The 27,771-nt window shown below is 40.6% G+C and overlaps 1 protein-coding gene across 1 annotated transcript in view; it reads right to left on the bottom strand.

Annotated features, from left to right (window-relative positions):
- The window catches only part of AFF3 (AF4/FMR2 family member 3), a 323,273-nt gene that overhangs the window by 88,510 nt on the left and 206,992 nt on the right, over nucleotides 1-27,771 (bottom strand). The window contains exon 8 of the mRNA XM_015638560.2: nucleotides 6,814-6,865. Coding sequence (XP_015494046.1) covers nucleotides 6,814-6,865 — 52 coding nt within the window. The remainder of the gene's footprint in view (nucleotides 1-6,813; nucleotides 6,866-27,771) is intronic.

The following is a 27,771-nucleotide window of genomic DNA, read 5'->3' as shown; positions in this document are numbered from 1 at the left end:
TCAAAACAGATGTTCATACAGTAATGCTACTTCACAAGGGGGGAAAAAGTTCTAATGAAATATTTCAAGAAGATGAGGTTAAGAATGTTACCTCAGATACAGAAAGAAGTCTTGGAAAAAAGTGATATGAGTGGAAAAGGGCAGGCTTTGGAGATTTACCAAGCTATAACAGCTTAGTCACAGCTTCCACATGAAGAGACAAGGAAGATGCCCTCACACTTTAAATTTAATTTACTGTCTATTTTGGAGTTTTGCCACCGAGGAGCATGCAGATCAAAGTGCCATGTTCAAATGTCCCCAAATTTTGTGCATGTCCAAGATCCAAGCAGATATCTAACTTTTTTTCACTGTCATTTATGGTTGTGGCATTCAAATTTAGAGCTTGATCCTGCCTGCCAGCCATAGAATCTGATTTTGTAAGATAGGCAGTGATGTGAGCCAAGTTTGGCAGGACAAGACCGAGCTCTTATTTTGTTTCATCTGACAGTTTCAGTGAGGCAATCTCGGTCTTCTTGTCATGCCTTGTGGAAGTGCAAATTTAGATGTCACGGAGATTTTAAAATCAGAGCTGGCAAACCACAAAAAAAAACCCCTTGGCTCAGCTGGCTTAAATCTTACTCTGGATTCTAGTTGAGTTGGATACCAAAATAATTGCTTCTCTAATACACAGGAAATAATGGACTTACCAAAATTGAGTAAGGCTGTTACAGTGCCTATTCCTCCAGTCTAAAAACCAACTCACATTATAGTGACAGGGGGCTGAACAGAGCATTAGGATTAAGTAAAAAAAACAACACCTGAGGTTCCAGCCATTCCTTTATCCAAAATTTAATTTTTTCCACTTTTGCTTATCCCTGATTTGTGAGGTTTTGGTTGCAGTCAGACTCGCATGTAGCCAGACTTCATGAAATAAGTTTTCTGTGCTCAGTGGAGTGAGAAACTTCTCATCAGAAAGATATTTTCCTTCAAGTATATCAAGGCATTTTTTTGAGAGAAGTTCATTTGCAGAAATGATGCAGGCTCCGTGCTTTTTTTCCAGACCTGATTCTCCTTTTTCACTCATCTTCCTTTCAGATCAAGCATCAAGTATTGCACTGATGAAGGGGTGAATAAAAGGGAACACAGCATTAAAATGATGTAATGTGGTTAAAATACTTGGACATGGCATATGTGAACACAATTAGCACTGTCTAAAAGTGGTTCTAACACTGAACAGGGCTATGCAGTGTTGTGCTGCAATTTGCCCAAAGAAACTCTTCTCTCTAGATGTTCCTGCCTTGGCGCTCTGCTCAGTTAATCTTCAACTTTGGAAAGTCCTCTCCTAACAGGTCTTACAGAAAGAAAGTTTTGATCCTTTACCAGTTGGTTTCATTCATTCATTTGGCTTCAAATTAGCTGAAATACTACAATTTATATGTAGAAGTACTGTTTATAAAGACTCTACTAAAAATTATTCCTTCTGGAAGAAGATAGATGTGTGACTGTTCATTTCAGGTTGATTTTCCTCTTTTTGTTGATTTTCACTCCATATCCAGAAGTGAAAGGGAAAAGTCCCACACCAATTGCCATCAAGCACATAGATGGACTTCTGTCCTGTTGCAGTGTTGTGACAGATTTGGCTTGTCCTAAATGCCTGTGCTGCAGACAGTCCTACCAGAACGATGCATTTCCAGCAATGTGCCCTGGTAACCCTCAACGCACACGTGATGGGAACAAAACGTAGGCATGTATGTTCCCATGGGAGCTACAAATGTAACTCAAATCAGCATCAGTTTTTATGGCTTGGCCATGACCAGGGTGATGCTGAAGCATGGACAAGTCCCCCAGGGCCAGCAGCCCACCCTGACTGTCCCTAGGCTGCCGTGGGTGGGAGGCAACCCCAAGATGCCCAGGGAGGCGCCGGGCTGGGTGGGCTTCCATCACCCTTTGGGGCTTGGGTGGCCAGCTAGATCAGGCTGACAAGATTTTTATTTTACTGTGCTAAAGCTGTGAACTTTCTGAGGCTGCTCTTCCTCAGAGGTCTCCTGTGAAATGACAAGGCTTTCTGTTTGTCTTGGCTTGCCTGCGGAGGGGCTGGTTTCACTTACACCGCTCACACCCTGCAGGGCCAGTCTGTCCTTGTCCTCTCTTGAGGAGGGTGGCCACTTGCAGGCAAATGCTGCCTGATCTCTTCCTTCAGTGCAGGACACATGAGCGAAATTAAGGAACCTGAGAGGATTGATTGCTGCCTCCCTGTGCACTCTGCAGGGGGGGCATCTTAAGCCCCTGTGGTTACCTGCCACCACAGGAGAGTAGTCATACTATTTTTTCTTTGAAAAGAAAAATCTTGTGTCTTCCCTTTCGAATCAGCCAGGGCTAGAGTGCAGAGCCATGTCCCTGGGAGTGTGTTCTGATTGCTTCTTCAACTTCTGTTTATACAATTTTACAAAATTTTGGCAGGAATCAAGAGCACATACCAGGGTGTTGGCTTTTATGAATCTCGTGGGATGTGAAAGTCAAGCTGACTCGATGAACTTTGGTTACATATTCCAGACAAGCACAATGACTCTATTTATTCAGACTTGGCAGCCAGAATGCAGATTGACTCTGTGGGTAATAAATTTTCACAGCCACAAAACTTCAGCAGCAACCAACCTGATCCTGTGCAAAAAAAATGCATATGAGGAAGCAGACTTGGGTTGCAAAAATATGTTAGATTATTATTCCATGTATGCGTACCAGGCAGTTAATTTATTTGGCTATTGATTGACATGAATTGCACAAATGATGCCAGGGATCTTTCTCCCCTTAAAGGAATCTTTTTCTATTACAAAATTTTCATGTTGCAAAAGGACAAGTGAGGGGGGGAAAAAGAGAATTGTTCATATTACAATTGACAATCTCCTCTTAATATTTCACCCAAGACTGATTTAAGTTATCCAGTGACCTCTACGGAGAAGAGCAGGGTATTATAATGGGGACTGTTTCATGTGCTATGCCACACTTCAAAGAACCAAAAGGCAATAACCACTACAATTCAGTACTCTGAACAATCTTAAGTACAATTTTGACATCTTCATGCTACAAAGCTTCAGATGCTTTCTGGGAGAGATGATGAAATTATTACTCTATGTGTTATAAATCAGAATGAATTGGCTCTTTAACTTGCAGATTTATGTTAACTACCTTGGTATCTGCTAATTGCATGCTCTTCAGATATTGATTGAGGATTAAAAAGTATCTTTTCTTCAATCTGTGTGGTGTAAAATATGCCAACAGGAAATTTTCTCTCTGCATATTAGATCCTATGATCACTGCCTGTAAAATTGAAACGATCAGTTTAAATGGATAAACTATGCTCATTAAAGAGGAAAAATACATTTATGTAATTAAAATTACAAGACTAATATGTGTGGATAATATAATTACTGTGGGCGCACACGTACTCAGCTCAAACTCAGCCTCTCTGGCTTCTCCTGGGTCTGTGAATCTCACTACCTTAATTGCTGGTGTTGAGGGAAGCATTCTTGGGAATGCTTTGCCCACTGCAGTCTGAAAGCTTTTAATCATGCCTCTGTCTTGCATTTGGCCTCCTTCATCCATGGCTCACATTCCTTTTGGTTTGGTCACAGCAGTTCACACACCAGCCCTGGGAGCACAGAAGCACCTGTCCCCCTTTGCACCACTTCAGAAACTTCCCATTCACTGCTTGGCAATTTCAGACATAAATGCAAAATCTCCTCCAAAGTTTTCCCCCTGAACTTCCCCATTTAGAAATCAGCAAAATTAAAATCTTCCCAGCTTTTGTACAGCTCGCCTTCAGCTCTTTGAGAAACTGGACTACTTGAATGAGTCTGATTGCTCAAAGGTTAATTTATTGCATGAGGAATATCTGGGAATCTCCCATGTGCTGTTCCTATTAATTCACCTCTGATTTTTTTCTTTCCTGTTCCTGAGCTCAGGAGATGTAAGATTAAAGAGCTTCTGAGCTAGTAAGTAAAAGGAAACGAGTTCTGCTGACATTTAAACAAAGGTCCATCTGAGCAGTTATTGAAGAGAGAGAGACTGCGTTACTCTTTTTTGTGTCTATTTCCTGCAAGGTGGATGGAAAGGTAGTGTTTTGTTTTTGTCAGCTGGTATATTTGTTTAGGATTGTTCATTAAGCAAACCTGCAGATCTCAGCTAAGGTTCTACAAAGCATTTCATACAGCAAGAGCCAGCCTGTGCCTCCGGGAGATTTTTGTCTATAGGGTCAAGTTAGGAAAAAAATGTGAGTAGGAAAGAGGACCAAATAACTAAGTAATCTCTAAAGGTTGTTCATGCTAAGGCCTCTGATGACTAGAAGTGAGTCATGGGATCTCAGCCCTGCTCTTTGCTGCCTGGGTGGTGAGCTCTGTCTTGGCCCTGCAGAGCTTGCTGGAGCACCGAGGTGAAAAGACCCAGCCTGTATCAACTGCATCTTGGAGCCCTGGTGACTGAGCACAGACCTTGTATAGCACATGAGCACACTGAAGATGTTAATAATTACAATTAAAAATCATTCCAATTACAAATTATAGTGCTAAACCAGAGGTCCATGTGTGCCTGACTGATCGGCAGGGCTTTTCCACAATCCCTTCTCTGCCTAAACCTACTCATGTTCTTTATGCACGATAAACACTTTCACACGTCCTTTTCTGCTTAATACGAAGCAAACCACAATTTTTTCTCTCTGGCTCTCCCAGCCTGTTTTTCTGTGACATCCATTACTCAGGACATTTCTCCTGGCCCCAAGCTGGTGCCTCCCCTATCATCTAGCCTCTGGCTGCAACATCATGACACCTTGGTCTGCTTTTGTTACTCTTCAGAAGCCCCTTCTATCCCTCACTTTACTTTGTCTTATGCTGTGAGCTGTATTTTAAACTATCTAGACGAGCAGAAAGAGTAATTAAATGTGAAGCATTTCAGGATGAAATATGTTAAACAAAAATAAATTGTATAAATATGTAAATAATAGAATTTATGTGCTGAATCTTCTTAACACCAAGAAGCTTTCCTCAAAATAGATGAAACAATGGTTTAGTATAAATATTAAAAAGTTTTGATCTACCTAATGTTTGGAATATATTGTGAAATAGAGACATATAATAACAAGAGTTAAAGACTATCTTGGAAGAATTTCATGCCTATGCTATGAACCTAGAATTACTTGTCTAAATTCCTGAATTTCAAAAGTCTAGATGTCCATCCAGCTTACCCATTGATACTCCAGTTACCCATGACTGAAATAATCATATTTGAAGCTTGCATGGTTTAGCCTCAGCCAGCAACAGTACCATGCAGCTACTTGCTCACTCCCCCTACCCCAGTGGGATGTGGAGGAGAGACAGGAAACAAAACCAAACAAAACCAAACAAAAAAAGCAAAAAAAAAGTTTGTGAGTTGATATAAGAACAGTTTAACTGTTGAAATAAAATAAATAAAATAAATAAAATAATAATATTATAAGAATAACAACTGCAATGAGAAGGGAGACAACAAAAAGAGAAATAAATTCCAGAGGACAAGTGATGCAAAATACAATTGCCCAGCATCCAATGACTGATGCCCAGCCCATTCCCAAGCAGTGATTGGTGTCTCCCAGCCAACTCCCCTCAGTTTATGTACTGGAAATAATGTTCTGTGGAAGGGAAATCCCTTTGGCCAGTTTGGGGCAGCTGTCCTGGCCATGGGTCCCCCCAGCTTTTGGTGCACCTGCTCACTGGCAGAGCAGGAGACACTGAAAAGTCCTTGACTTGGGGTAAGCTCAGCAACATCTGAGACATCAGGGAGTTATCAATGCTGTTCTCACACTGAATCAAATAACAGCACTGTACCAGCTAGAAAGAAGAAAATTAACTCTATCCCAGCCAAAACCAGGACAGAAAACCACATTATATCTGTGAGATGCAACCAGGAGCAGTACTTCCCTCATATACTCTGGTGAAGGCATGGCTTGTGCATTTTAGGGAAAGAAGAAAGGGAAGGGGGTCTTGGCTTCTCATTTCTAACCAAATCATCCATGCCAGGATATTGAGAAGGAGAGAAAACAGCGCAGCACTGCTTGGCAACAAAGCACTCAGCTGGTCATGGGAAAGTCAAGCTCCAGCCTTATTCTACTGAGTCCTTAATTATTTAGACAAAACACAGCAATATTTTAAGGAAAACTTGGGAAACACCTCCTACAGCCAACAAAACCCAGCTCTCCTGACACATTGAAAACATTGGATGGCGTATCTGCCAGTCAGGTAGTTTAGGGTGTTTAAAACACAGGGAGTTGCTGTAATCACTGTGTTACAGAGTGAATCAATTGCACAGCCAAGGATTTCTTCAGTTCTCTTTAGCTCTCTTAGCAGGCATGAGCCATGCAAAGTCAGGACCAAAAATGCTCAGAGAGGCCAGGGCTGGGGAGATGCCGGAGGCAGGTAAGCGATAAGCAGCCCAACAGCTAATCCCCGGGGCCAGCTCATGATTGCAAAGTTGGCCTGAACCCTTAATCCAGAATTCCTGTTTCTCCCCTCCTTGGCCACTCTTTTAAAGAAAACAAATTCAAATCAGAAGGAAGCTGATACAAAAACCTTCTGGGTCGCATCAAGGTAATAAATCAAGAGCACTGCAGCCTGTTCCCTACCAATCCAGCAGTTAGCACATGCAGGCTGGCTCTGAGCAGCAACATCTGTTACTCCAGTTACAGTACCGCCATGTATTTTGATAACCTTTATGTATGTTTAGAAAAAGCATTAGCAAAATATTTGCAGTAGCTCAGTCTCGACATGAAACATGCTTCAAGTGACACGTTACTTGTCTGGCTCTTACCTGGTCATTCTCCTCCTCATCACTGCTTAACTTGAGGTCATCTTCTAGCATTCTGGAAAGCAAGCAGAATAAATTATAACTTATCAAAATGCTTCACATTGGGTATTTTCTCAGAGCTATGGTAAATATTTAATAATGTAAATGGAAAGAAAATATATTTTATCCTGGTAACTTCATAGCTGTGATACTTTATATCTTATCCAGTTGCTATCAGCTAACTTTTAAATTAATTTCCTCCTATTTCTGCCTAAAAGAAAATGTTTATTAGAGTAATAATGGATTTTGCAAAGACTCTTGTTATTACAATCACTGACAAACAATTTTTATATGCTAAGAATATTTTTGATGCTGACAGGTCAGTAGTCTCCCTGAGAGGAAATTTTTTGTCCATTTGGCTTTGGGCTTACAAAACAGAAATAGATGTTTACACTGGCAATACTGCAGCACAAAATAAGGTTCAGTGATGTTTCTGAAAGGCCACTTTTATTTTATTGCACATTTGATGTAAAATTGACATTGACTGAAACAATTAAAACTAAAATATATTGTTTCAGTGCACAAGAGTATCCACAGAATTTCAGTCACATAAATACAGAAACAGAAAATTATAGGAAATAACACATCTTTTCTTCATCTTCCTGTCCCATATCCTTTCCTCAACTTGCTTAAACTGGTTTGCAAGGAAGAGGAATCTTGTTTTACCTCCATACATTTTTTTTACAAGCTAAGGTTAAGTAACCAGCAGTTAAAGGAGCTGAAAATGTGCAAAGATTTCCCCCAGTGCTTGCACATTCTTAGAGAATAGGACCTATTTTTAAAAAGTGCCTCAGTAATAATAGTAATAATTCAGAAAGTTGCTAATTTTTCTTGCACTCTGGGAAAAAAAAGAGTCTGTAATTTCATCTCGGCTCCAGAAGAAAGCTTGGTGAGCAATTCAAACACATCCTGTGACGTGGGTGGTCCCTGGAGTGTAAGTATTGCAAGAAGACATATGTAGTAATTTCAAACCACCTCCTTGTACTTGTGCCTAGATCTTCCAAGAGCGTGCCTGAAAAGCATGACTCTTACATGGTGTGCTGTGTCTTAAAAGAGCGCAGAGCCTCACCACGCTCTCCTCAGCTCCTCGCTGTACGTACAGTCCCTGCCTGTTGCTGCTGTCACAGCTGCTTCCCTATTTCCCCATGGCACCTTCCAGGGAACGTAGGTGTATAAGAACAGGACTGGGGGTCAGAGCAAAAATTCTTGCTAGTTAATTTCTTAAAGATTCTCCTCTTGCTTTTTTCTCACATTTCCTTCTACTTGTGGCAACATTTCTCATCTGTAAAATCAACGTATCGAACTCAGCAAGATTTTTTGGCAATGCAGACACCTCAAGTATACAGGACACTCATTGAGTTGGAGGGACTTGACAATCTCCCAGCAGGACTTGCCTATGTTTTATCTCGATGTTCATTGTCAGGAAAAAGCTCTGTCTGCCATCTCCCGAATCAGCAAAACCTTTGATGGCCGTATTAATGCAGGCACTGACCCAGCTAACAAGCCCTGTTGAGAACTGGGCAAACAGGACAGGTATGATGACAGCATACAGCTCCTAGGAGCTAAACCACGTCAGAGAGGCAAAACTTCCTGTAAATGCCACAAGATCCACAGTGGCCTTGGATCCTGTCACTTACAGGGATCCAAACAATCTTATAATTGCTCATTCTTTTAATTAGATCTGTTTAGGCCATCCCTAAGAAAACAGCGCACGAAAATAGAAAGCTCAGATCTGGGATTTGGCACCTATGTGATGAAATCTGCACTGATAGTGATTTAACCAGAAAGTGATATGTTTGTGTGAAAAAGAGAACTCTTAGGGTGTCACTGCCTGCTCTCCCTTGAGTGTGTGAATTTCTGCTAGTGATGTGGTATTTAAGTACATTTACTTTAGGTTTGGCAGTTTAGTTCTTCTCCTAAATGGAAGCTGAAAAATCAAAAGCATATAATGAAAATTTCTAGATACCTCTGTGTATTTATTAGTGTCCTGGATTATTGTATTAAAGATACAAAAAAGTGTTTTGTGAGCTCATCATTAGAAGCAACTAGGATATTTTGAAGGATATTCGGGTTGTGTGGAGGTGTGAGACAAGGACTACAATTTGGTACCATCCACACAAAAGGAACAACAAACAGCAGCACTGGTCCTTCAATCTCTCCTTGCTTGTACATCTCAGCCTGTCTTTATTTTCCCTGTCTGTTTTTCATTTCAGAAGTGCTGCTTTCCAAGAAAAGCACTGCCTGCCTGGGGCTGGCGGCCCCTTTTGGAACTACCTTCAGACTACAAACACACTCCCAACACTGGGGATAGGAAAAAACAGGTCATCATAAAATGCTTGCTTGCTTTTTTCCCCCTAGAGAGAGATCTGGCTGGCCTGATCCAAGTATTTGTCACAAGGATGTATCAGGTTGCCAGCGTACAGGTCTACCTTGTAAAGCAGGGGCTGTGCAGGTATAACCTCTGTGCCTGGAAGTCTTCACTGGCTCCCAGACAGCTTTCAGGTCAGGTCAGATGGGACCCTCAGCCCTCATCTACAAAGCCACAGCCAGAGCAGGACACACTGTCACCTGGCAGGTGAAGCTGAAGCTGGCCTGGGGAGAGAGGCCAGGGCAGCTCTCACAGCCCAGGCTGAAGCATACCCAGGGTGAGGAGGGCATGTTTATGTTAGAGGGGATTCCATTTTGCAGTAAGTGCCTTTAGTAAGGTATATCAATTTTGAGTATGGATGCTTTTGAGGAGTGTTTCTCCTTAACAGCTCATTTCCATCATGAAAACAATGGTGGCTGAAAGAAAAATTCCACAACTGGACCAGCAGACCCCACTTGAAGAGTGTGAGAACAGAAGAGAAGAAAAATACTTAAAGCTCAAAAGAGGCTTTACATTAAATTGTAATTTATCTCAAAAACACTTTGACACAGATTCAGCACAGAATGAGCTTGGTACACCCTGTGTCAGCAGAGCACTTCAGATTATGTTTAAACCAACCCTTGCTCAGGATGGGATTTATTTACATATTCTGGCAAACTTAGTGTAAGGATGGAGAGACAAGCACAGAAAAGTGCATGTGCAAACACAGCCCTTAGGCTTTTTTCAGAACATGTAAAATTCAGGCCAGTAAGTGACATCATCCATGGGCTTTCAGATTCTTTAAAATGAACCTGGCTTTGATGTATTTGGGCACTGCTAAAGAGGTAAGTAAATACAACCTTGTAAACAAAAGCCAGAAAAATGAAGTGGTATTCAAAGAAGCTCTGAAAAACACACAGCACCACTTAGGGCTCCTGCACTTGAAAAGAGCACATACAGTCAGGAAGTCACTTTGCAGAACCTAATTATATGTTTTAGTGAAATCTCTGTGAGGCTGTGGAGGCAGTGAGGGGTGGGTGCAGGCGGCAGTGCTCACCGCACTCTAATTAATGCATTTGTTCCTTTCTCTACAAGGAATGCGACAGGTAGGGACATAATGAAAGGAAATAAGGATGGGTTTGGGATATTGAGAAATGCCTCAGCAAGCCAGCTGGTTTCATTCTCCAGTAACCAAGGGGTTGCAGCCTGGGGTGATGGGCCATTCAGTTACAGAGGAAAAGGAGGGGGTGTGCAGGCTTACTTGCATGAACAGGAAAATACCAAGTGGCTTAGTGGGCATTGACATACAACACCTGCCAACCTCAATGTGACTGTGTGTCCAAATCTCCTACACAGATTATTAGGAAACTTGACCTGTTTTAATCTGGGGGTTACTCACTGCATTGGTTCAGAAGGGTACTGGGGCTGGGGTAGCCCTGTGGTGCACTGCAGAGAGACCTGCGGGACTCTTGTTCATCCCAGCAGGCCAAAGGGCCAGGAGTTGCTCCTGATCAAAATTACAGGGGATTTGGGATGGGAGGTCATCACAGGCTGCCACCTTGGTCAAATGGAATAGTTGAGACTTGCAACTTCATTGTTTTGCTTGTCTGCCTTTTTTCCTTATTTGTCACTGCAGGAAAGCTAAGTCCCAAGCAAGTGTTATCTTCAGCCCCAGCCAGAGTCCAGGGAGGAAGGCATCAAGATTCCCCTCTGGGAATTAACATCCAAGTAACAACAAGTTTCAAGTGTGAGGTTAGAGTAGGGCCTTATTGTCAAAGATTTCTGACAGAGCTGGAAGATTCTCCTTCTGCGAAGAAGGAGCTGCTGGGGAAGGAGATGTCAATGCAGCAGCGTCTGGAGGAGGTTGTCCTCAAGAGCCAGCCGAGAATCTGTTGTCACTTCTGACGTGCAGAGCCACTCTGAGGTGCTTCCATATAGAAGGAGGTCTATTTTCTTCCACAGTGAAGACATGCCTGAAGACTGGAATTATCCTTCACATCTGCTGGTGCACATGAAAGAAGCAACAGGCACCACACATTGTATTTCACTTTAACCTCTGAAAAATTTCGTATTCCTTGGCCTAATGTCTTCTTTCCATCCCCCTGCAAATTACTTATCGAGGAATAAAACTCCCAAAAAAATTCCTCTGTGTTTCTTTTTTGTGATTGGAGAGATTCTGTTTTGGCACCTCAAGAGAGGTTATAGAAATGAGGAACAAAACTCTATGTCCCTCTGGTGGTCTAAGTTACTGTACAAGATATGGTCTTTCTTCACGATAAAGCCGATAATCAATATGACCAGAAAAAAAATCAAGAAGGGAAAGGAAAAATATTGATAACAATTAAGTCATTAACCCTAATGCTTTAGGAGAGAACATGCCAATGGTTTGTGAGTCCAGGGCACAAATACATGTATATTGCAACTATCATTTAAATAAACTCAGAAGTTGCTGTCTTCGCAATGTGTAAAAGAATTCCTGAATGTGTTAATCTGATCAAGTATATTGTCCCAGTTTAATTCTAGGCAGTATCTCAGTCAGAATACTGTGTTTATTATGGACTTCTATGATTTCTGCTCATGACGTAGGAAAGGAACTTCAGTAGTGGAAAAATACTTTGATTTTAGCTGAAGAGGAACCCCACTAAGCAAAGAGTTGTAATGAAATACCAAAATCAAATAACTAAGTGCACATTCAAGTTTATGCCACAATGTTTCATTTTGAATGCTTTTGGAAAATGATCTTCTTTTTCAGTGTACCTTACTGGCATTTTATTTTCTTTCTCATAAATGTATAGTGATGCTTCAAGAACTGGACATTAGTTTTGATATTGCCAGAAGCCCAGAATAGCTATTATTCTAAGTAGAATTATGCTAGAAGACTTTCAGACTGACCCCAAATGTTTAAAGTCACAACTGATGTGCAGATATAGGAGAAGAAAAGTACTCCTTCGCATTATAAAAAAGCAAAACAAAACCTTCCCATAGGCACAGCACTATGTCAGACCTTTAACTCTTGTCCCCAGCAAAATGAGAGATAATGCCAGGTGTGAATATGATGTTCCTACCCACACTGTGCCCTTATGTTACTGGGATTGTTTCAGCTACAACTGGTCACGTACATAATATGACTTAAGCTCCAATAAGATAAATGTACCTTCAGTTCCTGGCTATCTTCCATTGCTTTCTAAAAGAGAAATGCTAGCAAAAATATGCTTGTAAGAAGTACAGAGAATTCATAAGAAACAGATGAACATGTTTCCTTTCTTAAAGAAAAAAAAAAAAAGAAAGAGAGAGAGACAGAGAGAAAGGGAAACAAATGTTGTTGCTATAACCTTGGTTAGTTGCACATAACAGATGGGCAGTTACATTCACTACTTATCTACACCCAGAACAGGTATTTCAAATAGCTTTGTTTACTAATCCTAAATATAGGAGTGGTTGGTTTTATACAGTAGTAATTTTTAATTAATTAAATTCTGATTGCTGAAATTATTTTTCACTCTAGTGCTATAACTGATGCAAATGTTTCACTTTGGAAAAGCTCATGCATTTATATTATCTGAAAAGTGTAGTATTTATTTCTGTTTTAGACAAAATAAAGTCAAAAGCTTATGGAGAAAGGTAAACAACCAGATCAAGAGGATATTTTTTAAGTGCTGTAATAGAGCTTTCATCAGGCTTGTAAGACCTCTGCAAGCACTGCTAGCAGCATCTAAAATTCACTCTGAATATATGATGTTTAAGTTGTAAAAATCCCCCAACAAACAGTTTGTGCAAGTTCTGCTACACAGAAACATGCAGGAAAACATGATTATATAGAATACTGTCAAATCTAATTAAAAACAGAGGGAGAAAGCCAGTAAAATGAGGTTGGTGAAATATTAATGTACTTAATGCTGGAATGAAGCCTATATATCAATGTGAGATTTAATTCCAGAGCATAGAATTTAAATGCCTGAAAAACGGACTCAGTCTATAGAAATAGAATTAGCAATTCCAATAAAAAATAGATACTGTGAAGGGAAAGTTTTCTGTCCTTGGCTTGAATCCATCTAGGCTGGTCTACACTGCTCTTCAAAACCATTTAAACCAGCTAAATATTCTGCTAAATTCCCATTTCACTGATGGCCTCATTAGAAATGCAAGGCAGTCCTCTCCGAGGGATACAGCCATCACTCTCTCCCATGAGCAGAAGCTGAAATAAGGTTTCTTCTGCAGTAGCTGCCCCTGTGAGCAACTGTGATGCCCTGGTGACGTCTTTCCCCTATAAAGAAAGGGACACCAAATGCAATTGAATCATACCATGAATTTTTCAAGTCCTTGGCAGGGTGGTGAGAAAGTGCCTGGCAGACCACAACACTTCCTGAGAATGCTACTTGGGCAGAAGGACCCAGAATAGCTCCTTAAAAATGAGAGGAATTCAGGAAAGCAAGGTAACAAACCCCTGTGAGGCCACTCCCTGAGCAAGGAAGCCACAAAAAAATGCATGAATACTCAGAAAAAGGGAAGAGTGACGAGCGACATATTGGCAGCTCACGCCTAAGCAGTCCAATCAGTCTGAGGGTTTACCAAAGTTTCATGCCTAATCAAGCTCTGTGTGACAGGAGGAAACACATTTGAGGAATAGAAGTTTTGAATGTGCTGCTTGCAATTTTCTAATCTTTTTCTTGCCTCCTTGTCCCTGCAACCCCCAAGCTTCTCTAGCTGTGATTAGCAGTTATTTACTAACACTCTCCCTCTGATTTCTGAGCCATTGCTGATGCTGCCACCTAAAAAATATTAATTTCAAATGTGAAATGAAGTAAGAGTGCATGGCAGTCAGCCATTGTGCCAGAAATATTGGGGAATTTAATGTGTCTGAGACAGAGCTGCCACTGCCAAGTCTCCCCGCTGAATGTGCAGCATCTGATTTTGTACTCAGTGGTTATTTCCTTCAAAATGATCTCTTACTGCCTAATCCCCAGCAGTACAAGCATCTGTTCTTATGCTGGAGTCATCATTAGGGTGAAGTTTACCCCACATTTCAAGGTACATCAAAAATGACCCTCAGATTTTGCTAGCCAGTGGTCTTCCAGCCGGTGTCTGTATGGTGACACAGAAGATCTGAGGCATACAGATAGTTCTCTCTAGGGTAGCTGGTTTTTAAACAACTTACTGTCTCTAGACACTGTTCAGCTTCCTCTCTAATAGGCAAATCTGCTTTTTCTCATGTAAAAAAAAATTACTGACTCTAACATTATTACAGCTTTAATACTTCCATATAATGAGGGACTATTGCTGGAATTTCTTTATTGTTGTTGTTTTTCATGTACCTTTAGAAACCACATATTCTCATTGTCCATGAGCTTTCCTCTAGTATCATCCATTCCTTTTGTCCATATTCAGTATTTTACATTTTCTTTTTTAGACTGTTGTTTCATGCATATGTATTCATATTAGATACACTTTAAATTCCACGTCTATTGTACAAATTGATTCTTCTTTCTAATTGCTTTTACTTGACCACTGAAGCTGAACTAAACAACAAAACAACTTTCAGTAAAGTTGGTTTTTGCCTTGATTGTGGAAATGCAGCCTTTTTCTAACCCCAAAAAAACCTGTGCTTAAAAAAATTCAAGCTGCCCAGTTTCTAGGCTTTTCTACCCCATCGATTTATGGTCAACAATTTCTTAAGCTTTTGGACACCCATCTTTCCTTTTTGGATGTGTCCTTTATTTGTCCAGCTTGGACATCATAAAATCATAGTCTGGTTCACAGGCAACCATGTGCTTCCCATCCACTGACCAATTCATCTTTATTCAAAGGAGGGGTGAGATTGTCTGGTGAAAAGTCATCAGTGCTAGAAAAGTGCCACAGAGACCAACTACAATCCTCACTCCGCTTTCACAGCTGTCTGTGCTGGACCTTTGGTGATACCTTCCAAACTAAGACCTCTGGAATCCACCTGATTAACCTGCCTTTCCTTTGCATATTGATGCTGAAGAAGCACCTTTGTCCCCTTTTGTAACTGGAGTTGATATTCAGTTGGTATTCTGTCTCTGGGATAAAGAAGAAGTTTATTGGACATCCTGAGCTGGAGCTTTCCACATCAAGGAAGGCTAGAGGAGAAAAGGAACAATTCCCAAAGGCACATGGCTGACTGGCTGATACAGAGAGGCTATTGCAAAATATATAAATGGCACAGGAACATATGGGAACTATACCTCCTCCATTCCCTCTGCAGCTCCAGCCAGTAGAAGCACATCTGTGAAAGACACACCAGGACCCCCAAAGTTTTCAGCATTTCCTTTCAAATACTTTGCCTAGCCATTTCCTGGAAAGTCACTAAATGTATTTTACTCAGTCCCGTCTGAAATACTTATAGCTTCATTTAGTTTTAATATAGTTATAAATGGGCTGTAGCGGCCTGCTTTTTTTAATAACTAAGTAAATGAAACCCTGTCTGTAATAATAAATGAACCATCCATCTGGGAGGCCTCCAGTAAAAATTTCAACAGGTATTTATTGCTCCTTTATGTAAACAGTACTCTGGACAATACAAGTGATTATACTCTCTGTCAGCCTTGTCAGGAAGGAGACAGTATAGTTTCGGATGAAGTTCCATAGCATACACACTGAATTTAGCGGTTTATTTGACTAGATGGAGAAAAAAATGATTAAGAAAAGCAAATAAACAGACAAGAATCCAGTTGGCTACTGTGAAAGGAAGCATACCATTTTATTTAAAGATATGGGCTGTGAGGATAATCTATAGAAAATTGACGGGTCTGTAGTGCTACAGACTTCTCACAACTCCAGATGCTACACAGACAGCTCCCTAAACAATTCCACCCCCTCAAAAGTGGAAGGAGTTTCACTGTAAAATCAACACTTCACAGAGACTTAAAAATATATTGTGCCCTTATAGGTTCATGTAGGATGGAAGAGCAGTGCCTTGGGAGAATCTCCAACTGGAGTGCAAGAGACTGAAAATCATGCTATCCATCCCTGAGGGTCATCCCTTTGATTCATGGACACTGTTCACACACTGGAAAGGGCAAAAGCATGACACTTTTCAAGTAATGAAATCTCGCTGTGAAAATCATCTTCATACCACTGTTATATTCTGGCTCCTAATTACACACCATTACATTCCCCTATTGGAATAATACCATGTCAGAATAAATTTTCAAATAACTTTTTCAGTGTGCAGCAAGAGGGGGGGGAAGAACGAAACAAGAGGCAGAAAGCTCACATATGGCCAAGGTGATGTGCTATCACTCGATGCTGAGGAGTGAGCCGTAGGGAGTTCTGTGCATTAAACATGCAGGGGCCATTGTGACTTTTGTCAAAATTTCCAGCCCTCAGATTCCTGTGGGAACGGGCTTAAACCTCTCCCATGAGCAGATTTCTCAGAGCCTTTCATTTTCAGCCAAGATAGGCACAGGGAAAAATGCATTTTTTTCTTTCTGAGGCAGACTGTAAAAGGAAAGCAAAGTTTTCAGCCCAACACCAGGCAGATTCTGCCCCACGGGGCAAATGGATTGCTGCTCCTTATGAGACCTGCACCCCGTGTGCTCGGCTCAGAGAGAGAGAATGCACTGCTCCTGAAGCTGCATCCACGGCCAGGGCGTTTCCAACAGGGTTACTTAGCTTATCAAGCTTATTAGGAGACGGTGCACTAGTGATACAGCATTCTCTCACTCCTCTCTGCTTTTGATATGTTGTAAGATGCTGAAAGGGGAAAAGACAATCCCAACAAGGCAGACATCTCTGAACTGACAGCAGTCTCACCAAAATACAGTTCTCAGGTTTGCCTGAGGATGGGCTGAAGGAGGCAGGCAGGGAGGGAGGGGGCTGCTAAGGGAGCACCAGGACATGGGGCACAAGCTCTGCAGGGACAGGGAAGGTGGAGACTGGCACTGGCACCTGGGACAAGTTCATGGCCATGAACTTTGCTGCTGGGAGAAGAAAATACGTGCAACCTGAAGTGGCCAGATAATTCCCACGGAGCAGCAGTGAAGGGATAGTTACTCATGTAGAGTCCCATTAATTAATTCAAATTACTCTGTGCAGCTCCAGTCGAGGTGTGGGTGGGGCTTTCCAGGGGTTTCCTGGCAGAGACTCTCAGCTGCCCTGGGATCTGAAGTGCTTCTAGCCTGTTTGTTTCACTTTGAGATAACCCTTTCTAGGATGCAAAATTGGCTATTCCTCTTTCTTAGAAATAATTGCCTTTGGATCTAGAAACAGCAAAAATAATCAGCTGAGGGCTGCTCCTTGGAAAAGAGTTTTATTCCCAGCATTCAGATGCACATGCCATGCAGAAATACACCACCTGCGCTCCAATATATATGTATTAAAAAAAAAAGAAAAGTATTTTTTCTTAAAAACACTCTTTGGAAAAACTTATGAATTTAGCTCTCAAACAGTAAACCACAGTATATCTCCTTTCTAACATCTCTTTTTAAATATACACCAGGGAACAACTCTCATAACTCACTCTAAACACACTATCTGATGAGTTATAGGTCAGTCTTCTATGCTCAGAGTGTGTGTTGCACTTCCACACAGCCTTATGAATTTTCCATCCCTCATCATTCATATCATGTCAGAATATCTATTACAAACCCTTGTTTGCAAGAAGGGCTACTATTTTCTCCTTTCCTTTTACCACTGCTCTTAAATTTTCTTCTGGACACCAGCTTGAAATGCTGGCAGTACCATGCTGGCAGTTTCTGAGAAAAAAACAGTCAAAAATCCTATGTCAGGATTGTAATGTCCCTTGCAAAAAAATATCCTTTTTTAACTAATAGGAATAGTATAAAAATTAATTAGACACAGTTGTATTCAGACTGCAACTTCTATCACCCAGCTGCAAAAGACCGCAACCATCTCATGAAAAATAATAATTTAAGTCTAAATGATGTCTGATAATGCTTTCTGCCATCCTAAATCTTTGGAAATGTTGAATCATCTTGAGAAAAATGTCAACAATAATTTTTCACAAAGGCTCAAGCACAGATAAGACTAACTAGAGTCTTGTGTGAGGGATTTAGAGCTGAGGGGAGTTTTCTAACATAGTTTAACCGTCAAGAACAGTGTGAGGACCAGCCAAAATGCTTGGCAATTGCTATATTTGAGCAAGGCTTCTCCCTGTATAACTAAAGAAGTTTAAATTCTATATAAAATTATAAATTTCAACATTTCTGACATGGTGTGCTTTCATTCCCTTCTTTCAAAAACATTACTTTGAAATATGCTTGTATCTAGTACTGTAACAAGGCTGCCCAAGCACTTTCAGGAATGAAGTAACCTAAATGAAATTATTAGCTCTGAATGTAGTGTTTTTTCATTTTCTGAGAAAATTAACACAACTATTTTTATTTTCAGTAACCCCACATAATTTTTATTGTATTAAACAAAATATCAATTACCCATGCTGATTCAGAAGCTAATTTAATTCACTCACAAAGTTCTAAACCTAGATTTGTTTTGAGTTTCCTATGAGCCCACAATACTTACTGGCTTCCTTCATTTTTTCCCTCTCTCATTGGCAGGTAATTGAAACTTTCAGTGAAATATTTTTTTCTGCCATCAGTTGTCAGACTGACATTAATGGATGCAAACATCCTTTGCAGCGTTGTGAACAAGTGTTGCTATGAACCAAGCATACAGGAGATGGATTCTCAGATCGCCAAGTGACTGAAGTGGAAGGATTTGTGTTGCTGGCTTTTTAGTTTTGTTTGTTGGTTTTACAAAATCAGATAGAAATGAAGACCACTCACTCAAATCTACTCCATTATATAGCTGGTTGTTTGGTTTGTATGTTTGACATTTATGATTATCTGATACTGAGTACCCAGGAAAAGAATTCTGTGTAGGCCCAACAGGATCTACCTATGGCCTCCACATTTGAAAAAAATGGCTTTAAGTATCACTTGCTATTAATGGATGTCAGCTTGAGTCCAAGCAAAACAATCACTGTTATTTCAGAAGTACTTTTGGGTGTGGAAATAAAATATGCAAGACTTAATACTGACAGAGCTGTGGATAATTATCTGTTTGATATATATAAGTAAGAACAAACCCTAATCATACATGAATTTAGTACAACTGCAAATAATTTGTGATCAAATATGGTGTCTATATTGTACGATATATATACAAGAAATGACACTTGACTTTTGAAGAATTCAATTTAGTAGTAACATTGTTAATGGTCAAAAGTAGATCTCCTGAACTAAATACATTGGGTTATTTTTATCATCAGTGTCACTCTAATAAAACCAGTTTCATCAGCAATTAATTTAGCTCACTATATTACCTTCAAGGCAAATGATTTTTACTGATAAGAGAAAAAACTTCAGATGTACATATTATATTAGGCACTTAAATATTTTTAGTGCTGATGACAGCAGAGATGGCTGATAAAAATAAGAAATAAAAGAGGCAAAATGTAGGAGACTGACAATAAAGAGCTTTGAAATATGTAAATTACTTTCCAGAAGTTCTGCAAACCCTCAGACTATCTCCAGCAGAGTGTTTATTAGTCTAGAGAAATCATTTTGTATTTTTTAGTGTACTACAGAAAGGTTTTTCCTGTTCCAAAAATGCTGCAACCAGCCCTCATTACATCTTTTTATAAATGTCTCGAATGCTTCAAGTTTATTTGCAATTTAAAGGAGTGCCAAAGAAGAACAGAGAGTAAAAAAAGGTCTGTCAGAATTTTCTTATTGATACTTTCTCTTACTCTTCCATCTAGCTGAACACCAAAGCATGAGGACTTACTCTCCTCATTAGCAGGAAGGATCATTAACTAGCATGAAATAGGATCCATCCTATCAAGACCATTTTTCTACTGGGTTCATCTTATTGCACTGTTTTCTAGTGAGAGATCTCTGCATAGGTACATTTCCCAACACCCTGTGAAATCAAAAGTAAGCAAACCCATGATAATTCTCATTCAATCAGAAAGAGGAAATAGAGGCAAGGAGATTCACTGCTCTTAAATAAAGTCACACGACACTCTTCAGTCAGATTTGGAGCTGGGAACAAAACTCCAGGTCCAGCTGGGAAGACTACCTCAGATTTACCTGTGACCCAACAACTTATGCTGTTCATTCTCCTTCTTTGGAGCCTGCCTTAGGAGGAAATTTGAAGTAGAAGAAAGCCAAAGACAAGGTGGGAAGGTGAAGAGGTGCTGAAACTGTATCTTTCTCCATATAGCAATATCTCTTCTATCAGAGCACAGCAGAGCTACTGGAGCAGAATATGTCAACACTCAAGAGTCTCTAATTCTCTGGCAAACAGGCATTCCTACTTGAGACAGAGCAAGTGGGTTTTATGTAAAGAATGCATTTATTCATCTGCAAAGTGTTGCAAATAAAAAATAAAATTGGACTGGATGATTTCAATTTCTTCCAGAAAAACTCATAACATTTGACCTATTTTGCTATTTTAAATCAAAATTTGATTATTTTAAGCTACATGTGAGAGATCCTACATTTCTAACAAGGATTTGTTAAATTGCTTGTTTAGAGTAGGATTAAATAAACTTTTATCACACTGGAACTGTTAACTCCTTACGTCCTTTGCTGCTACAGTCACGAAGTTATTAACTCCTAAAAGTCTTTGCTTTGGGCTGTAATTGCTTCTTCCATTAGTTCCTGTGAGTTCTGAAACTGTGCCCTTTAAATACTTGTTTTTCTGGTGGAGTTTTTCCCCCATCCTTGTAATAGCTATGACAATTGGGCAGCTAATTATTACCATGAGATATTAAAAATACATTTCAGCAGAGGTATGAAGGAGCAACAGGGAGAGGCCTTCTGCAGCCCTGCCTGGGACCACTGGGGCTGTGTGTGGGCTCTCAGTGCAGCTGGGGTGACTGGTCCCTGACTGCCTGTCTGCTGCCAGCATGGCTTTCTGTGGGGGACTGGCTCTGACCCAGCTCAGCACTGCCACGGCTCCACGACCCAGCAGGCAGGCAAGCACACCTGGAGTCAGCCAAACACAGTGCCACACTCAGGGCTGTCCTTCACCACAGCCAGAAGGGCTGGGTGAAAACAAGCTTGGAAGGATGGCCATGCCGTCTGGGGTGCTCTGGGGTCTGATGGTTTGGGAATGAGGGGGAGTGGTGCTCAGTGTCTGCAGCAGATACCCATGCACACGTCTTGGGGCTACTTTGGCTTCTGATGCAGCTGAAACACCAAGTATGGAGACTTTGTCCCACAGCCCCAACTCTGAGGCTGACAAAGGGTTAAATGGAGACACAGGAGGTGCCCTTCTCCAGTTATTTGTGGCTCAAAGTCAGTCCCATAGGAGTTCTGGGATGGCACTCAGGGCTGGAGTGCGGGACACAGTCACACATGCCCCAAGAAACCACACCAGAGGCTTAGAAATGTTGAAGACCTAGGTGAAAACAGGGAGTTTATGTCTAGCTATTTAGCAACCAACATGGACATTTAGGACTGAAACCCAGGTCACAGCCCCATTCTGGGGGTTCAGGCACAACATGAGCCTCTTGCATCTTTGCTCCAACACCACTCCCGAGGTGTGAGTGTCCTCTGATACCCAACAGCAGGAAAAGGTCAGGGAGCAGGCATCCCTGCAGGACATCACTCCTGGGCACTGTGGCCACGCCAGCCCTGAGCTGCTCTCCCTCCTCTGAGGACTGTGCTTCATCTGCTGTGCAAAGACTGAACCCAAGAAAGGAATAAGGAGGAAGGTAATAGCGAGAATTCATTTTGTGGTTTTAGCTGGGAGCATCTTCAGCACTCCTCAAAGGTGGTGATGCTGCTGTATCACATTAGCCCCCTGTACAGGTAATGAATTGGAGCTGTATGCTGTGAACATGAGATCACCAACCTCAAAGAGATTTAAGGGGAAAAAAAAATCATAATAAACACTGAAAAATAAATAGATGCAGATTTGGACGTAGAAATATTTCTTTTCTGTAGAATGCTGATTAATGTTGCATCAAATCACAATAAAACAGCCCCCCAAGGCTCATTTTCCTATTTGTAAAAGGGTAATAATGATTAGCTTTACCAATATTTGTAGCAGGTTTTGAGGGCAGTTGTGTGTTCAAAAGAAATAGTAATGACCTGAAGAGGTTATTACATTGGGGATATTCTCCTGGACCGGCACCAAATCTCCTCTGACTCTACCTAACAAATCATACAGCAAAGAGTGAACTTTCATCTGCACTAGCTTCAGGCATATTTTAAATTACTTAAATGAGTGTAATTGCAAAATAATTTTATTCCACTGTTTTATAGCAGTTTTCCTGTTCTGCCAAGGGCAAGACTGGCAAGCCCTTGAAGGACAGGAGGCTGCTGAGAGGATTATATTTTGTCAGGACTTCTCAGTCCAGAGGACTCACCTCATCTCAGCTAACAGCCCATCACACAGGACCACCACTGTGAACCCCACCACCAGGCAGGGCACCCCTGATTTACACCATCTTGGTCTGAGCACCTGATGAGGTGCTAACTATAGCAGGTCTGTGTGACATGACTATAGTCCTAGAGGTAATTTCCTACACCTTATTACCACATAATAATGGCCTCTTAACAACCAGGCTAATCAAGAATTAATGAGGCACTAAAACACTTTTAGGAACAATGAAGGATTAAAAAATTTCTCTTATGTGTTTTATTTAAAAAGCAATTAATTTAACAGTTACTGCCCTTACTTTGGAGTAATTTAAAAAGTCTTGGTACTTATCAAATGTATCAGTTGAAAGGTTTTATTCATTTAGCAGTTATTTACTTATGTAAGGCTGCACATAACCTAAAAAGAGTAGAACCAGATTTGGGCCCTGTCTGCCTCCCTCATGTAATTCCATTTGTCTGCTCAGGTACTCCCCTGCTTTCACACGGCAAGTACAACACCAAAACCAGAAAAAAGTCAGCTCAAATTCACACTACTGCCAAAAAGGGATTTTTTTATTATCTCTGAAAACTAGACTGTCAGGGATTTTTTTTTTTTTAAGGAAGGGAGGGTGCACTTCAATGGGGAGCTATCCTTGACAGAAGTTTTTGAGAAACTGAGTGAAATAAATGGTGGGAAAAAAGTAGGGATAATTTATGCAGCTAAAGGATTTCTTAACAGTGACTCCATGCTAAAATTAAAGCCTGAAAATGTGCACCTTTACCATTAGCCTGGAAGCTGGAAGGGACAATCAAAACAAAAACATATTCAAATTTGACTTATTTTTACAAACTTCCTTCAGTGCTGCAAGGGTGGGGATATATCCTGGTTTGGGGAGAAAAACCCCAAATAGATCATTCTGTGACAAATAACAGTTATGGTTACTAATTCCACTGCTGACATTGAAATTACGCTGATTCCCAACATAATGGATGAGTAAATAGCACATCAGAAATTCTCACATGCTTCCACATTTCCTATGCAATCAAAAAAGAGAACTCCCTCATTAAATAATACACTGTCAGAAAAGGCAATTTGATTAAATAAACCTATCTGTCAATCATGCCTAAAGTTAGAAAAGGAAAACATTTTCTAGCTGAGTAAAACTTTTCTCCATATTAATCCCTCTCTCTCTCTCTCTCTCTCTCTCTCTCTCTTTATTTTCTTTTCCTTGTGTGATTCTTAAAAGAGAAGTAATGAAAAACTATGTGCCCCAAAGGAAGATTGGGGCAGTGCCTGGGCACCTGACAAAGGAGTTAAAAGTTAGTCTTTACCATTAAACAGAGATGATATGATGGAAAAATCAAGGGAGAAAGGAGACAAATGATTATATGCACTAATCCAGATGCCTGAGCTACTGTAGGTGTCTTTTTTGCATCTCTTGTTATATAGATCTCTTCATCTCTTTTCTGTTTTTCAGGAGACATGTTTTGCAAGGCAGAAGTAGAAAACGGGAGGGCCCACAGAGGTGAAAAACAATAAGAAATGAGGCTGCAGGTGATGAATCTTGACAAAACCAGAAATATGGTAGGAAAACAGCAGAGAGGTTGCAGCAAAGAAGAGAATTAAGGGAAAAAACTAGATGTGGTGGATAGCAGAGGATGGACAGCAAATAACAAGGCAGGGAAAGAGAAAAATCAGAAATCATACTCTGCCTTGGGCCTAAGGTGCCCAAGGGTACCTGGAGAGTGGGTAGGGTTGTGGGGCTGTTCCTCATGTTTGTTCTGCTAGGATCCCCTCTGCCCCATTCACAGAGCCACACTACCAAAACATCAAACACATTCTCCTGCAGCAGCAAATGAGGCCACACATTACCCAGTGGCAAAACAACAACAGTGGGGTTAATTTTTCATGCTGCTTAATTTCATCAACAGTGTGGGCTGGGGAGAGGGGAAGAACGTCACTGTGTCTGGTGGCCAAGGATGGAAATGGGGTCTGGCAGCTTCCTCTCCTTGGCTTTGGGAGGCAGCAGCTTCTTAGGACATCAAATACTCAATTAACTGAGCCGCAGAATTGTAGGGTAAGATTCATACAGTTCCTTCTCTGATGGGAGAATGTCAGCCTGGATCGTGCTGCTCTTGGTGAGTCTTTAAAGCTAATGCAACTACTCATACAGAAGACATTCTTTGAAAAGAACCAGAGATTTATTTAAATAAAAATCTAAGTGGATGACAAGAGCATGCAAAGAAATGAGATGAGATTTTAATTTCCTTCAAGCAGAAAAACATAAGCGGCTTGAGCGGGAGGTATTTGCTTTGCAGCTAGGCACCCAGGCTTTTATGTTCTTCAGTGCACAGAAAGAGTTGTTCTTCTCACATTGGGTTCATAGCTCTGCAGTGTCATTGAGCCAAATGATATCATGCTAAAGCGATACTTGGCCATTTCTGTTAGATAAAGATAAATCAAAATAATTTTAAAAGGAGGGCTGTTGCTTTATATAATCTTTCCACAAGGCCTGGAGATGATGGCTACTAATAATCCACCTACTTTTGTCTGAGGGAAATATACAAATTTGGAATAATATCAGTATAATAGGTCCTTCTACAAGTCTTTAGCATCCAGCTTTCTGCCTACCTCTCATTATTTATGTATTATGTATGTCTTTGTATTTGTTTAGTCTTACGTGTTACATATAGTAATGAAACTCCTAAAATCCTGGATGATAAATCTTCTGTTACCATACCTCTGATCTTCCCCCTTCTCTGTTTATTCCACTGTCTCCCAGGCTTCAGAGGTGGCAATTTGGTCCCTGACTCCTGCATACTCGGCATCAGTCACAGGATGCTGCTGTGGGTGCTGCGGGGCTCCTCACAAGAGCGAGCCTGCTGAAGAGTGGCACCAGCCAGCCACTCCTAGACAGTAACGAAATACAAGGCTCAGGGAGGGGTTTCTTTCTCTTGAATACAAAGCCTGTAAGAGTAAAACTCCTCAGGAGAGGACAGGACATCTGTCCTAAGCTGGCTGTGCGTTTCCTGGCCTCGGAGCTGGACCTCTCACTCAGCAGAGCCGTGCTGGGATTGCTGTGCTGCGGGTGGCGATGCTCAGTGTGCTGACGGCAGCTGTGAGGGATGTGGAGGAGAAGCAGACCCCTGCTCTGACAAACACAGGTTTCTCTTTTTTTCCCCCTGATCACTCCATGTGCAGTCACTTTTGTAGCAAGTCCTTTTTCTACACATGCAAGTAATCCTGCTTTACTGAGGCTGCTCACAGTAAAGCCTGCTGCTCTCAGGGAAATGCTTTTTTAACTGACCTGGAGATGGGCAGCACAGCACAAGCAGAAATTTAGGTACCCACAGGAATCCCAGGTCTTTCAAACAATAATACTGAAAGAAGTCCGACTAAAAGGCATCATGCTTGTCTATAATTATTTATAAGATTTTCAAAATCTTCCCATGTGACAGAGGAAAACCCAAATTTTTTTAACAGTTTGTGGCAAAAGGCTTCATTGTGTCTTCTATATAAGTGTATAGAAATTGCTGTTGCTTACAGTTATTACAAGTATTAAAGTTTGTGCCTCATATCACATTTTTGTATGTCATAAAGAAGACACAGATTTTATGTGAGCAGGGACCTGAATTGTTTCTTAAGACCAACAATTAAAACCAGTATATACCACAGTAATGACAAATTGTTTTTGAGGGTATGTTCTATGATGTTCTGGGGTTCTCAGCCCCAGACCTTTTCCTTGCTATTGCTGTATTTGGCCTTCAGAACTACATCAAGACAGGAAACCCATCTGGGATGCCTGCCTCATCTCCCTGGGGGACTTCAGAACAGAAGGCCCCCTCTATGCCCACTTAAATGCCACAAAAATTGGTCATCAAGCCAGGTACAAAAGGATAATTTGCTTCTACTTTGTATTGTGCTATTAAATACTTTAAAGATGTTTGTGCTGATTTGTCTGCTTTGCTTTGATAGAAGGAAAGCTGATGGAGAATGCATAGGATTTTTACCCAGAATTGTTCTAATTCTAATGCAATTAAACATACAGTAAGCTCACATATTTATCAGGTAGCAGATTGGTGCTGTTTTAATTTAGTATACCTGATCTATCACACCACCTCCTGGAGTGTGTCTCTGAAGAAATATGTCAAGACTCCTTTTCTCTACCAACAACTGCTTACAGTTTATGCCATGAAAGGGGGAATCAGCACAAATGAATCCTGACAAAATATCTTACGAAACTAATAAAAATCAGCATGCAGAAATGCCAGCTGTAATTGAACCATTTTGCTATAAAAAGTCTGTGGGCCAATCAAACCATGTGGTTGTTTTTTTTTTCTTTGGAAAAACTTAGCTTTTATCTTTGTAAGTCAGTGGTACAGTTGCCCTGATTTTGGAATGATCAGTAAGTATAACCCTTTTGAATCTCAGGAACAATATACCTCATCCAAATCTTTGTCCTGATTCATCTCCAGCTTTGATAGCTTCAGTGTGTCACCCTGCTTGCTTGTCAAATCTATCATCAATTCTGAAATTGCTGATAAATATATTCCACATTTCTTTTGGGAGAAGAAGCTTGTCTGAATGCTAAACAAAGAACAGAATGCACAAAGCCAAGATACACGCTGAGAAATAATATTCTCCCTCTTAAAATACCGCAGGTGAAATGATAATGTGGAAATATTCTTACCCCGAGGAAGGCAGACTCCAGTTGTAGCTTAGCAAATCAAAGACCAGAAAACTTGCTTGCAATAACATCCTAACAAATCCAAAGGGTTATTTTTTCCCCAGTTAAAAAATATCCACACTCTGACTTTTAATCCAAATCGAGATTAAGGCAGAAGAACTTCAGTAATTTGTTTAGTTAGGTATGAAAAGTAATTTGTCATGAAACTGCCAGCCTGCCACTATAAAGGTTTAAAAAAATCATAGCTATTCATGGCTGAACAGTCGGACTTTTCCACACAGGAAAATTCATCATCATTTCTGGTTTCAGTACATTTTTGTAATTTGCATGGCAAATTAAAAGTTGTCCACCAAGCTTGAAATGTCTCTTTTTTTTCGAGTTGGTCACTCTCTGGGAGAAACAGACGCTTCTTTAGATTCCTTTAATTTGTTCTTCATAGTCATAAAATAAGTTAACAGCAAAATGAGGGAGCTTCTCATTCAGAAACTCACTTTCTTGTTATTAAAAAATTGTATCTATGTACCAATAAAGTATA

The sequence above is a fragment of the Parus major genome, chromosome 1, assembly GCF_001522545.3.
Source record: "Parus major isolate Abel chromosome 1, Parus_major1.1, whole genome shotgun sequence".
NCBI classification, from domain to species: Eukaryota; Metazoa; Chordata; class Aves; order Passeriformes; family Paridae; genus Parus; species Parus major.
Note: the sequence above shows the minus strand (reverse complement) of the source record. Positions and strands in the feature narration are given on the sequence as shown.